This window comes from Bactrocera oleae, chromosome 5 (genome assembly GCF_042242935.1).
Source record: "Bactrocera oleae isolate idBacOlea1 chromosome 5, idBacOlea1, whole genome shotgun sequence".
NCBI classification, from domain to species: domain Eukaryota; kingdom Metazoa; phylum Arthropoda; class Insecta; order Diptera; family Tephritidae; genus Bactrocera; species Bactrocera oleae.
Genome location: NC_091539.1, coordinates 62,990,725 through 63,004,471, shown reverse-complemented (window position 1 = coordinate 63,004,471; position 13,747 = coordinate 62,990,725). Strand labels below are relative to the sequence as shown.

Genomic DNA, 13,747 nt, shown 5'->3' with positions numbered 1-13,747 from the left:
TTCATATTGTTACTGCTCTGTTCTAAAAGTAATGTCGCCACCATACTTTTTTCACCAACAACAACAACACGTTGTTGGCATTTCCTACATGCCGTTATGCCAGTTTGTCGCCGCTACAATAAAATTCTGCAATTCTGAGTGATGGTGCTGTCGTGGCATTTTGCAACCGAGTGAAAGGGTGAGGCAGCGCACCATTTTGTGGCACTTCTGATATACATATGTGTGCTATGCTGTGCTATGTTATGCTATGCTATGCTCGAGCTGAAGTGTGAGCTGGTGGTGGCTTGCATCTTTATGTGTGCGCATTCTCATGCATATCACTCTGTTTATTAGTGTTAGTGTCGCTGAGTTTTAGTGATGAATTTGTACATGAATTGGGACGGCCGACAGTGTGACGCTGTTGCATGTGCCACATACCATTTTATATAAATACATTTTTGTATATTTTTTTTTTTACTTATAAATTCACTTATCGCTCTCTGAGCATGTTATGCAACTTCCGTTAACCACATGCAACAGCAACCAGACAATTTTGAAAGCATGAATTGCAGTTGACTAGTTTTTAAGGAAGTCATATTGTAACTAGTTGCGTCATTGCTGAGAATGTCACTACTACTTACTGAAAGTATTAAATGTAAACGAACGGCGGTTTGTGATAGAAGAGTGTATCGGTCGCTGACTGGGATATCCCACACAACGTCCAGGCAAAAATAAAAACATCGAGAGAAAAAAATTCTATTAAATACAGGCCATCCGCTTCCAGCAAAATATTGATCGATTTTGAAGGAACCTAAAACATTTTGAAGTAGGGAACCAGTATCCACTATAAGAATATACCCCAAGTTACTTGGTTGTGGCTAAATTTAACTTAGGAAAACACAGTCATGAAAATCTAAAAGAAAACAAGAAATACGGTAACTTTGGCTTTATTTCGATTTTGATTGATTAATTTGAATGGCAGCTATATGCAATAATGATCCGAACTGAACAATTTGTTCGGATATTGAAGTTTTTTTTTGAACAATAATACGTGCCTAATTTCACGAAGATATCATGTCAAATAAAACCGGACGAGAGGGACATGGCTCAACCAACTCCGTTCGTCATGCTGATCAGTAATATACTTGTATGTATGTATATCTGGTAGAGAAAAACTAGAACTGCTAACAAACAGAGAGAGTACCCGAACATAAAAAGGATTCGAGAATGAATGGAATTCCCATAAAAATAATATATTAAAGAGAATACTTGGCGTTCAATCCCGAATCTGGTGGAAAATGGAGCTTGCATAAAAACTGAAATGAAATCGTACGCCTAAACGAAGGCGATCGAATTGAGAATCAATCGAGTAAAAATCTGCCGCGGCAAGAAAGGATATACAACAAACTGCCGTCACCACAATGACATTTGTGTCAATAATATTGTCTCGTCTTGTATAAACCAAAATATGAAAGATTTGAAGACATCATCAACAAACGCTTCGGAGTTTATGAGACTTATTTTAAGACGATTAAATGTACAACCTTAAAAAATGGACTCAACAAACACAATCTATTTATGAGAACCTCAGAAATTTATTTACTAACCGGCTCCATTTTAAACTCGGGGCACTCCTTATTGTCTTTCCTATAGCCAAAAGTAGATATTTTTTATACAGACTTAGTAAGGAATTTGAAATGGAAAAAGGTACAAATACCTCCGGAGACTATTAGACCGTTTTAGAGAATATAGGTTCTAAAGTAAGGTTGAATGACACTGACTAACATAAAAATTACACGAATTCAAAAAATACCCCGAAATATCAGCTGAGTCGTTCTACTACACATGCAAAGAAAATAAGTGAAGATTAACTACAGAAATGATCCTGTGAAGTGAAATTTAACTTATTATTTTAAGTGTGGAGTACGCAATGATCTGTAGAAGAAAACTTCGATCAGTTCTTCCAGTCAGATCCGACAAGAACTCGAAGTTTTCAGCTCTGTGTGTAGGACTACTTATATCCTCTGAAAACTCTGAAAAGACAAAAGGAAACGGCTTTGGTGAGCGTCGGAACTACCAGCGATCAGGTCTTCGAGTAGAAGACTTTTCCACAAGGCTCGTAGAAGTGACTCTAGTGACGATTGAGTGCTGTATAGGACAAAACTTAGAGTCTGAGTTAAAGAAAGCCAAGAGAGCTGCGTGAAGAACCTGCTGTGGAAGCGTAGAAGGCTGTCATGAGACCGCAAGATTTTAGAGAATTCTTGCGAAAAACCCTACTTCACTGGGGTATCTAAGAAATGTTGATGGTGAATAGACTGTCAGCAGTGAATAATCGCTAAAGCTACGCCTGGACGCTCACTTGCCGTTGAACCCTTGTAACACTATTTCAAGACCCAAGCCATGTATTGCGTGATATACTGAATAAGACCCAATACTATTTACCTATCATTGTCACTAGCAGCTAAAATTAACTAGTTTCAAATCAACCAGTTGTCTATTGGTTAATAATGAACTACATTCATGCAATTGATTGCTATCAAATCTCCCTTCATACACGATTTATGAAAATGGAATTTGTGGTGATTTATCTGACACTAATTGAGCAATTAACTTTAAACGAGTTAACTTTCCTATATGGTCAACTGCTTTATCTTATCTATGCAGTTATTGTACGAACTACAACTGTGTTAACGGATGCTGCCACATTGGCATCGCCTCAGCAGTCAACTTCCGACTTGAAGACTTGACTGCAATTTATTACGTCGGTTCTTCTTATTTTTATTTTATTTAAATTTCACAGCTCGGCTTTAGTAAACATGTGTGAGTGTGTATGTGGGGGTAATTTTTATGTTAGCAAAGCGCTGGGAAATAAATAGCACAATAGCAACGTGCGCTGCATGTGGAATGCAACAATCAGTCAAGCAGTCAAGCGCTGCCACATGCACTTGCAAAGTACGATATGCCATATGTATATAAATGTATGTGTGTATGCGAGTGTGCAGTTTAGTTATCACAGCGGTGCTGCGTCACCCAGTCAGTCAGATATGGCGATGCATGCCACACTTGGCAGCGAAAGCAATGATGTTGTCCATTTAGGTGGCAGACATTTGAAATGAATGCGGCCTGCACACACACACACACATGCACTTATGTAGCTTTTGAATTTGTTAAATATATTTGCAATATAATACATATGTATGTGTGTGTGTGACGACAAGTCGGAAATGCACAAAATATGGTAAACTTTTTCACATCCGTTTTTGTTTACATTCATTACTTTCGTTTTCATCGCCAACCATTCGTTTGTCCCACCTTACCTTACCACCCTCCCCACTCATCGCTGGCATTGTGGATAGTTATGCGCTTCATAAATCCTTGAAAACTTGAACAACATTAGTCAAGTGATTGTTACTTGTGAAATTGTTGTCATAGCTGTGGCGGCAATGGGGTTTACCAGGCGTATACGTGACTTTTCTTTGGGGAGCCGACTGCTGATGTGCGTCGAAAAATTTTGTGCATTTTTCACGTGATTTGCGCAAATTCACATGTGTGCACACATATGCTTGGGTGTATATGTGTGTTCTATGTATGTGTGTGTTTGTATGTAAGTGCATGGAAGTGAGCTGGTGCAAGAAATTGAAAGTTTGACAGTCACGAAATATTTGCAACATTTAAATTGCTTGTGGGATGCTGGGCACTTACGGTTAAAGTTTGACTTTTCCAAAATAAAATTGTGGAAATTGTTCATTTACGTTATCAAAAACAACAAAAAAGTGTCAACTTCTAGGCAAATAAAATGATCATCTATTAGTAATATTTTCCGAAAAAAAACTTAACGAAAGTTAAGGAGGTATTCTAGTCTAGAAATCAAAAAAATTTTTTTCCATATTTTGATAGCTTAGATATTTTCTTAAAAGAATTTTTAAAAATAAAACTTATTTTCAGTTTTAGGCATTTAGTGTCGTGGCAACTCGGCCGGTTTGAGCGTAAATTAAAACTTTAAACGAGTTTTTCTCGAAACTACTTTTTTTAATGCGTTCGTTACGATATCTCAAGTTCTAATCTGTTAATTTGCTTGAAATTTGGAATGAATATGATATTCTTCAAATATCTCTCTATCGTATGTATCAATAAAAACTGAAAATTTCTAAGTTTTAATAGTGTTTAAAAATGCGAGAAAGGTAAACAATTATTGAAAAAGCCTTATTTTGAGGTAGCCGCCATTTTCGGAAAGCATTTTTTTTCCAGTTTTATTTCTTCATGATAATTTGTACTTATCAAGAATTCATCTTAGTTATACTCGTGCAACATGTTGCAATAGAGTAAAATAGTTTTGTTAGGCGACGGTTGTTTGTATCACCCAAAACTAATCGAGATAAATATGGAATTATGTATATATAAATGATCACGAATTTCGAATAACTGTCTGTCTGTCCGTCTGTCCATCCGTGCAAGCGATAACTTGAGTAAAATTTGAAATATTTCGATGAAACTTGGTACACATCTTCCTTGACACCCAAGATGGGAGTTAGTGTTGCGGATGGACGTAATCGGACCATTGCCCCGCCTACAAAACCCCATTAAGCCAAAACCAATAAACTGCCATAACTAAGCTTCACAATAAGTTACAAGGCTAATTTTTTAAACCCTGCAGGGTATATCAAGTTCACTCATTTGATTCGATATATTATATAATATAGCGGCCATACAAACTGATCGATCAAAATCAATTTCTTGTAAGGAAATTTTTTTTTTATTTGACAAGATGTCTTCATGAAATTTGTTAAAAATTATTGCCCAAGGCAACACTACAAGCTCCGAAGAAATTTTTCAGATCGGATTACTAAAGCATATAGCTAACTGGCGGAGCAAAATCGAGGTAAATATCTTCATAAACGATCTTTTTTCCTTTTTAAATAACCTTAGGTTAATTCAAATTGAATTTATCTAGTGTACGATACTCTTGAAATATGAATAAATAAATTATAAGAAATTGGTTAGTAAAAATATGAATTCACTTTTTTATCAATTGCCAAAAACTAGAGTAGAATACGACCTTAATACTTTCCTTACCTAGTTTTTTCCTGGTTAAAAATAAATAAATATTTACTTCTCACAAAAGCTTTCTGGGATAAAAAGAAAATAAAATCCATCCAAAAATAAATTTTATTGAATAAAATGTAAATTTCTGAAAAATTTATTGTTATCTCAATTTTATTTTATTCAATAAAATTTATTTTTAGTGGATGGATTTTTCTTCTACAAGTAGTTTTGGGGCATCAGAATATCCTATGAGTCTTGTGTGCTGCGAATTGAGAGGAAGAAAAATAATACGTAAATTTTCTGTTTCAATCATGTGATCTTTCAATATCAGTACCGATTCAACTTAAGTATTTAAGTCGAATCGGTAATCGTGTGTCCCGAAAAGTATCTACAATGGATGCGGAAGCCATTCGTGTCGCAATTTATAAAATTTTGCTAAAGTTTTCGTTAATTTGCAAAATGGTTTGTCTTGATAAATAGCTTCATTGACTTCTTCGAATGTTGCTGCTTTTCCGTGATTTCGTCTTTTAAATGTGACAATAAAGCTTTATAATAATTGTTGTTTATGGACTTTCCTTTTCCAGTTAGTCAATAAAACTGGCTTCGGTTCAGCAGATAGCCAGTCGATTTGGTGTCAGATGCTTTGATATTTCAAGTTCTTAAAAATGTAAGCTAGTATTGGGATTGTTACCGGCGTACTTTGCCTAGCTTTCGATTTATCACAATTTTAACGCATATTAAAATGTATTTCCTAAATTTGAATATGAAACAATTTCTCTTAGCTAACTCTATCGCTAACTCTTCTCTTCTCTTTGGTAACTCTATCGCTTTCGGCATGCAAAAACCAAGTAGTGAGGACAGCTATACTGATTAACATAGAAGAGCCAATCATTTAGTATGATATTCTTAGTTATTAGAGATCCTCGTAGAATTTATGTGTAAGAAATATCGTACAAAATTTGACATTGTCTGTAACAAAAACATTTTTAATTTTTTAATTTAATTAAGAGCGATATTCGAAACCTAAGCTGTGCATCTTTATAAAATTTTATTCACTCAAAACTGAAATAGCTTTGATTGCAAGCTACAACTATACTTCAGCACAGCAGGCAATTACACGATATTATTACTTGTTTGTTGTTTCTGCTGCGGCTTCCACAAATGAGCACGTGATTGTATTAGTGCTGCCGTCAACATTGTATTATTGAAAACTTTTTTAATTTAAGATGCATTTATCACACTCAGTGCACATTTCCTTCTGACCCACATGGCTGCAAATGGTTTTTTGAAGCTTGCCATATGTATGAGTATACTATTCATTGCATATCTAGTTTGAGAAGGACTACTTTTGGTATAGCTGGTAAATGCGTTCAAAAAACAAATAAAAAACTGACGAATATTGACCAAGCACTAAAAAGGACCTTGCTATACCTACATCAAAGAGACTGTCGATGAGGACAATACTAAATATTTTCTTTCAACAGTTAAAAAACCGTCCGAAAAGTCACATACTGGCTCTGATCTCAGCGGTGACAATCCCAACTTTGAAGTTTTAGAGAATTTTTCTTTGTCATTGAACTGGCAACCTGGCTTTGATCTCAGCGGTGACAATCCCAACTTTGAAGTTTTAGAGAATTTTTCTTTGTCATTGAACTGGCAGAAACGCCGAAAACAGGATAAATCTTGAATCTAACGAACTCTGGACATAGTAGTGCGATATAGACGAAATCATCTCATGACACAAAAGTATTAACACTTTGAAAGTGGCTTTTCAAGACCATTGCAATAATATGATATCAAAGAGTAGATGACGAAAGGCAATACAGCAGCATTTTGGCTGACTAGGATATCTCGTCCAAAGAGAGAGTCTCTAGCTATGAAAGAGAAATGTAAGATTTCCCGGCATTGGAAAACTAAGCGGAAAAATTCTTGACTTTCCTTAGTATTTTTCATAGACTCTAGCTATAAACAGAGAAACGTCTAAGGAGCCAATGTGAACTTGTAAAAGAGACAAACAAGAAAATAGCAGAAGAAATGAAGATGTTACCATGATTGAAGAACCTTTTTCGAAGAAACACAAATTTTTCAGCGCCGTAAGTATTCGTCGCGGGACTAGCTGATAACAGCAGAGAAAGAGGGATTATTGAAAGAAATAAATGGAGTGGCCAATATCTTGCGAATTGGCACTAACTTGAGAAATGAAGAAGGAACTCGGTTCAGAAGAAACTCGAAGGGAAATTAAATTGCACTGATTTATAATCGGGCAAGATCTGTAACACCGTTACTTTTGTGCTTTTACAACAACAATATAAAATGTACTTTTTCATACCTTTGAAGAAATGTTTACAATTTATTGCACACTTGAAGGTTATTAAAAAAGTTTTTCTGGAAATTATTTTCTCATTGAATTTATTTCCAGCAAAGCAAGCGAATTTCTGTAGAAGAAAATATCGCTCAAATCTCTGTATACGCTTCTGGCCTCCTGCAACACGCACAGTTCCTCAAACTTAAATTAATTTTTTGTTTTGTTGCAAGCCACGCGATTACATTTTATTTTGCTTACTGTTCGCTTTTTCGCTGTTAAGCGTTTCATAATTCCTTGCAACTACACACCCACATACATACATAGCATACACTTGAACACACAATTTCTCGCTTACAACATTTTATTAGCAACATGTAATCAGAGTGTGTGAAATCTTCAAATTGCAATCAACTTTTGCAACATGCTCATTACTGGCAAAGATATCAACTTTTCACCAACCCATCACATCCTTGGACGCAGCCGCAGCGGCAACGGCACAAATATGAGCGCCAACATATGCAGGCAGCTACTGTTGCACTTGCAGCACGTGTACACGCACATACACATACGCAGAAGACCAGTTCTCATACGGCTTGAGTGCACACTTGAATTTTGCCATTATAAGCGCCGCCCAGCGTCCGTCCGTCCGCTTCTAATGCCTCTGCGCGCCGCCCGCAAGTACAATTCTGCCAATTACGCGTAAAGTATTACAGTTAGTTGAGTGGGAACGGCGTGTGGCGCGACGGCGGGTAGCTAAGTGTTGCTGAATGTGTTGATGCTGTTTCATTTGATGATAATGCTGGCACATTAAATACATTTTCTGCAATATGTGAGTGCGAATACGAGCCGATCCAGCTGTTTGCGGTCGGGTCATGCGGCGGCGTGTTGTGGGGCAAGCAAGCATGGTGCAGTTGATGCTTGCGAAAATGCCAAGCAAGCTGCCATAGTTGTTGTATTTGTTATTATTGCTATAGTTGTTGTGGCGTCGATGTGGCATATGAAAATGCATGCAACATAATTTAAAGCATCATTTAACTTTCTACGGATGTCCTCATTTATACATATTTGTAACAGTGTGTTTGCCTGCATGTTTGCAAAGGATCTTAGAAAGTTCTCCCCTGGCACATGTGCACACACACATGTAAATGCAGCTGACAAAGTTTGCCATGTTCTTAGACACCTCTAAGCAGCGCTTTAAATGTTAGATATTAACATACATATATACATATATCTGTGACTCTCCTGCCTGGCATATTATCGTTAGAATCACCATTTGCCGCAAGCCTTGACCCCATTTTGGAATTACAATGAGCCAATTAAAATCCCGTGCAATTAAAGTGGCTTGAATTGTGCGAGCTTCAAGTTTTGTCATAAATAAATGGATTAATTACCGTTAATGATGACATGAAAGGGCTTAGATGCAAGATCTAAGGTTGAGCAAGTGTCTAACGAATGTGATTGTGTTTCGAAAGAAGAAATTTCAAGCGCCTTAGAACACTTTTCACAATTAAATCATAAGAATATATTCTTATCATTATTATTATTATGATTATAATATACACAGGGTGATTCATATAAGTAATTGTTTTGTTTATAATCGTAAGTTTTTGATAGTAGCAGTTAATGGCTGAAAATCTTAACAAATAGTCAGTAGTTTCATACTTCCGCGGAATAAAAATACATTTGAATTATTTTAAAACGATTTTCCATTAAAATATTTTATATGGTTGTTGTTATTGTAGCGGTAAAATTCTGTCGTGGGACCGGCAAAAATATTTTATGTTCTGACGGAGTGTATTTTCATTTCGGCTGCTCGGCTAACATAAGTAGTTGAATCGGAAGAAGAGAGAGACAACAAATAAGAACTACCAAAAATTTCTGTAATAGTTTCTATGGCCTTCTTATGGTGAAGTTAATAAAAAAATGAAAATAATTCCCGCTTGAGTGTTGAGGTTCAAGTTGGTTGTCATCGAAGTCATCCTACGGTAGACCCAGAAAACACGCTGTTTCGACGGAGTCGTACTATAGGATGAGGGTAGTTAGATGAGTGTGATTTGCTGGGTATGTAAAGAGGCGGTTAGGGTCATGCAGGGACTCTATTGCACGCTGGACATATATGAATTTAGTATGTCACAGGTAGATTCTGGATAAGTAGGAGTTTAACCTGCTATCGTAACCAGAACGAAGTTGCACAACAGTCGATTCTGCGTTACCGGAATTGAACCAGATTTTATCCGGCTAAAAGCTGTTGTTTCAGCAATCTAACGGTGTTTGGATCGGTAAGTTTTAGGTTGATTTTGTGCGGTCAATTTGCATGACAGCTATATGCGAGAGTGGTCCGATATCGACAATTCCGACAAATGAGACATCTCTCTATATATATGGATGATGGGCTGGATCCAGGATTTATTTAGCATAAAAGTTTACGACCACCAAAAACAAACGGTCGATAATTTTAAAAACGCTTTCTCACAGAAATACTTACTGCCAAGTGGCAATCGTGACTATAAAAAGTTATCGTGTTATTTTGATCTGATCTTTGACAGACAGGATCATACATCAAATCGTTTATGGACGCAAGTTTCTCTCAGCTGTTTGAATAAATGGATATGAGATATATGTATGTAGGTTGTGGCGACTAGCTAAAATAAAAATATATGCATATTCCATATCTGGGATTCAAAACAAGAAAAGTTTAATGTTCTTCAATATTTTTAGCGATGAATTTGGAAGGCGCCTTACACCAGCTGAACATTGTGATACCTTTTTAAATCGATACTTTGCATAAGTTTAAGGTCTTAAGGTCTTTTATTTACGCTAAATTTTATAGTATTTTATGTTTAACGTTAGCGGCATTGACGAAACTACAACTCAATTCCCACAACAGCCGGTTCTATGTTAACGGAATTGCCCCGGATTTTATCCGGCCAAGGGCTGTTATTTCGGAGATCTAACCCGGTTTGGATCGGTAAGTTCTGGGTTAAGTTTGTCGTCATTGGAGCAACGCCTAGCAGCAGGTTTGCTCCGTATCCTCCTGACCCGTGCTGGCATCGAGTCCAACCCGGGCCCCGAGGAATTTTACTACTGCGTTTGCGCTAGAAGGCTCCATCCAAACTCCACCTCGGTTAGGTGCAATACATGCAATGGATGGAGCCATCTTAAGACCTTCTCAGACCTTAAGACCACGAGTTACGTGGCCCCATGCTGCCAACTCAATACTGCGACATCTGCCTCAACGGCTGTGCAAGCTGCACCATGTTCGCGCACTGCGCCGCCACTCCAGTCGAGTGGCCAAGATAGGACCTCCACGGCCCTAAGGAGCTCGCACAGGCAGCATGACTCCCAGTCTGACCAACTCCCCCCAACCTTCATCCAGCTCCAATCCTCGTGTGAGAACCACCCAGCAACTCCTGGTTCCTCGCACAGTCTGTTCCGTGTGTCAGACCGTAATTCGCCGGAATGTCATATCAGTCAAGTGCAATTCTTGTACTGGCTGGTGTCGCATTCTGTTATGTTCCGGTCTGCGCACCACACGTGAGTGGAGTGCGTCGCATGTTGCCCTATGCTGTAGGAGTCTGCCCTCGCATTTACATACAGTGGCGTCGCCAATCAACGCCACAGTGCGACAACCGCCCATGCGGATAGTACAGCTGCAACAATAATGGATAGTACAGAGATAATGGTGGAGGCCTTGAAGAGATAATGGTGGAGGCCTTGAAGGCTACTTCATATTGCATAACACCGTGCAATATCGTCTAATCACTAAATCGACACTACCCTTGAATGTGAGGGTATAGCTGTCCGGTCAGGCGATGTCGAGCTCGAAATATTTAATATATACATCCCCCCGTTACATTTTGCCCAACAGGATATCACCCGAACATAGGTGCGCTACTTCGTAGGGAAAACCGTTTGGTGCTAGGCGACTTTAACGCGCATCACGATCTTTGGCACTCCTGCCTGTCAAATGATCGTAGGGGGATAGAGCTGGCGGAACAGATTGACGATTCGACATTCTGCATAATGAATGACGAAGCCCGCACCAAAATTATAGGCACCTCTAATAGCTCGCCAGATATTACCGTCGCTAGCGGTGGTCTGATAAATAGTATAACCTGGCGACCTATGCTAACTATCGCATCAGACCATCTGCCCATAATTATCTCGATCGAAAAACCTCCCAACTTTATTTCTGTGGACAACAGCACCTTTGTTAACTTCAACAAAGCTAACTGGGTCGGCTTCACAGAATTTACTGAGAGCACCTTCAACGCACTACCCATTCCTACAGACGTCATCGTTAGCGAGCGTCAATTTCGCAAGGTGATCGCTACTGCTCGTTTCATACCGGCTGGAAGAATCGCGGAGCTCCGCCCTAATTTCCCGGCCGAAGCAGCTGTACTAGCAAACGAGCGCGACACCTTACGCCATGCCTATCCCTGTGATCCCCGAATAAGGGATGTCAATTTGAAGATTCGGCAAATGGTAAATTATCTTAAGCGGACAAAATGGATAGATCACCTGAAGTCCTGCAACCTCTCCACCGGTGTAAGTATGCTTTGGACTACTGTCAAGACCCTGTCAAATCCGAGGAGAAATGATGATCGGGTTGAAATTCAATTCGATATTTTAGCCGGCAGTTTGCAGCCCCAATATGGTCGCCTGGATGTAGTGCTACGCAGACGAAGAAGCTGCAGACCTGTCAGAATACTGCACTCCGGACTATCACAGGATGGCTCTTGATGTCCCTAATCAAACACCTACGCTTCGTTCTGGATATTGTAGCAGGTTAAACTCCTACTTATCCAGAATAGACCCCACATTCCAAACACATGTCCTGCGTGCAATGAGTCTCCGCATGACACTAACCACCTCTTTGCATGCCCAACGAATCCCACTCATCTAACACCCTTTTCCCTATGGTCCGACCTCGTCGAAACAGGTCGTTTCCTGCGCCTCCCGTTAGATGACCTCGACGACAATCAATCTGGAACTTATCACCCAAACGGGGATTAGGTAACCGTTACAACAACGACAAAAACGAAACTACAACTTTTAAAAGTGCTTACCGTTAAAACTTGCGAAGCTAGAACACTGCCTACTTACACAATTTGAAATCCAAATAAGTTTTCGTTTTACAGAAACAGAAACACAAACACATGAATACCCTGCTTTCATTTACGATAATTTGCTCAAAAATTCTGTTCAATTGTTTTTGTATGAATTTCGTTCCATAGCATTCAATATTTTACCGCCGTTCATCGGTGATTTCAAATAATAAAAACAGCGCACATTTAAGTTTTCACCACTTATATTAAAAAATCTGTATTTTTTCTAACGTTTCCTTTTCTGCTGTACGCAAATGCGTACGAACAACAAAATATACGCACAAAGAACATAATGTGTTCTAGCTTATAGACGGCGACCACGACGACCACCCTTCCTGCGTGTGGAATCTGATGGGATTGGTGTAACATCTTCGATGCGTCCAATTTTCATTGAAGAACGAGCCAAAGCACGTAACGCTGACTGGGCACCGGGTCCAGGAGTTTTGGTCTTGTTACCACCGGTGGCACGCAATTTGATGTGCAGAGCAGTAATGCCAAGAGTTTTGCATTTTTCAGCGACATCCTATATAAATAAAAAGATGCATTAGTTTAAAATAATACTAAAAACTCTGTACAAATACTACTCACTTGAGCAGCCAACATAGCAGCGTAGGGTGAAGCTTCATCACGATCAGCCTTCACTTTCATACCACCAGTGACGCGAGCAATGGTTTCACGGCCAGACAAATCAGTGACATGGACGAAGGTATCGTTGAAACTGGCATAGATGTGTGCAACACCGAAAACGTATTCACCATCGCGTACTTGTGGGCCCAACGATACTTGGACTTCTTCCTTTTGAGCTTTAGCCTTTCTGGGTGCCATTTTTGTTTGGTAGGATCAACTGTAATTGAAATAACATTACATTTCGATTATTTTTGCCACTGTTTAAGTAGAAAACACTTTGCTAAGTACACATTTTTGATGGTGAATTTGTTTATCCAGTCTAAATACTATACACCCGCCATTAATTGGGCAGCACAATCGATGGATATATTTATTTGTTAGCATCCAGTTACGCAGCCATTAACAAGGCGACATTTTTGGCTTAAATTACTTGGAAACATATTCTGAAGCTTCACACACATTACATTCGCAAACAAATTCACCATTTTTATAAATATTTAATAAAATTATTAAGAGCTTAAACAAAACACAGACCAATTGCGTGAACCGGATATTGAAAAAGAAATATGAAGAAGAATTGCAATTTTGAGCTGTCAAAAGTGTCATTAGCTGTGCAAACGTCAATACTGCAAGAAAATTAGGGTTGCAAAACACTTTTGAATTTGGTGATTAGCACTACTGATAA

At 38.5% G+C, this 13,747-nt stretch overlaps 1 protein-coding gene and 1 non-coding gene across 2 annotated transcripts; both read right to left on the bottom strand.

Moving 5' to 3' along the window:
* Nucleotides 1-1,790: 1,790 nt before the first annotated feature.
* LOC118682104 (small nucleolar RNA U3) lies at nucleotides 1,791-1,881 on the bottom strand. The gene has a single exon (XR_004977767.2). It is a non-coding gene; the product is annotated as a small nucleolar RNA U3 (small nucleolar RNA).
* Nucleotides 1,882-12,620: 10,739 nt separating this feature from the next.
* Nucleotides 12,621-13,734, bottom strand: LOC106615882 (small ribosomal subunit protein uS11A). The gene is made up of 3 exons (XM_014232255.3): nucleotides 13,597-13,734; nucleotides 13,024-13,279; nucleotides 12,621-12,958 (listed from the first exon to the last, which is right to left on the bottom strand). The coding sequence occupies exons 2-3, from the start codon at nucleotides 13,258-13,260 to the stop codon at nucleotides 12,740-12,742; spliced, it is 456 nt and encodes a 151-aa protein (XP_014087730.1). The 5' UTR covers nucleotides 13,261-13,279; nucleotides 13,597-13,734; the 3' UTR covers nucleotides 12,621-12,739.
* Between the last annotated feature and the right edge of the window lie 13 nt (nucleotides 13,735-13,747).

Excerpts from the sequence above, each read along its gene's own strand:
- LOC106615882 (XM_014232255.3), bottom strand. The coding sequence starts at position 13,260 with ATGGCACCCAGAAAGGCTAAAGCTCAAAAGGAAGAAGTCCAAGTATCG. Across the intron at positions 12,959-13,023 it reads CTGCTATGTTGGCTGCTCAA|GATGTCGCTGAAAAATGCAA; the intron begins GTGAGTAGTATT and ends TTATTTATATAG.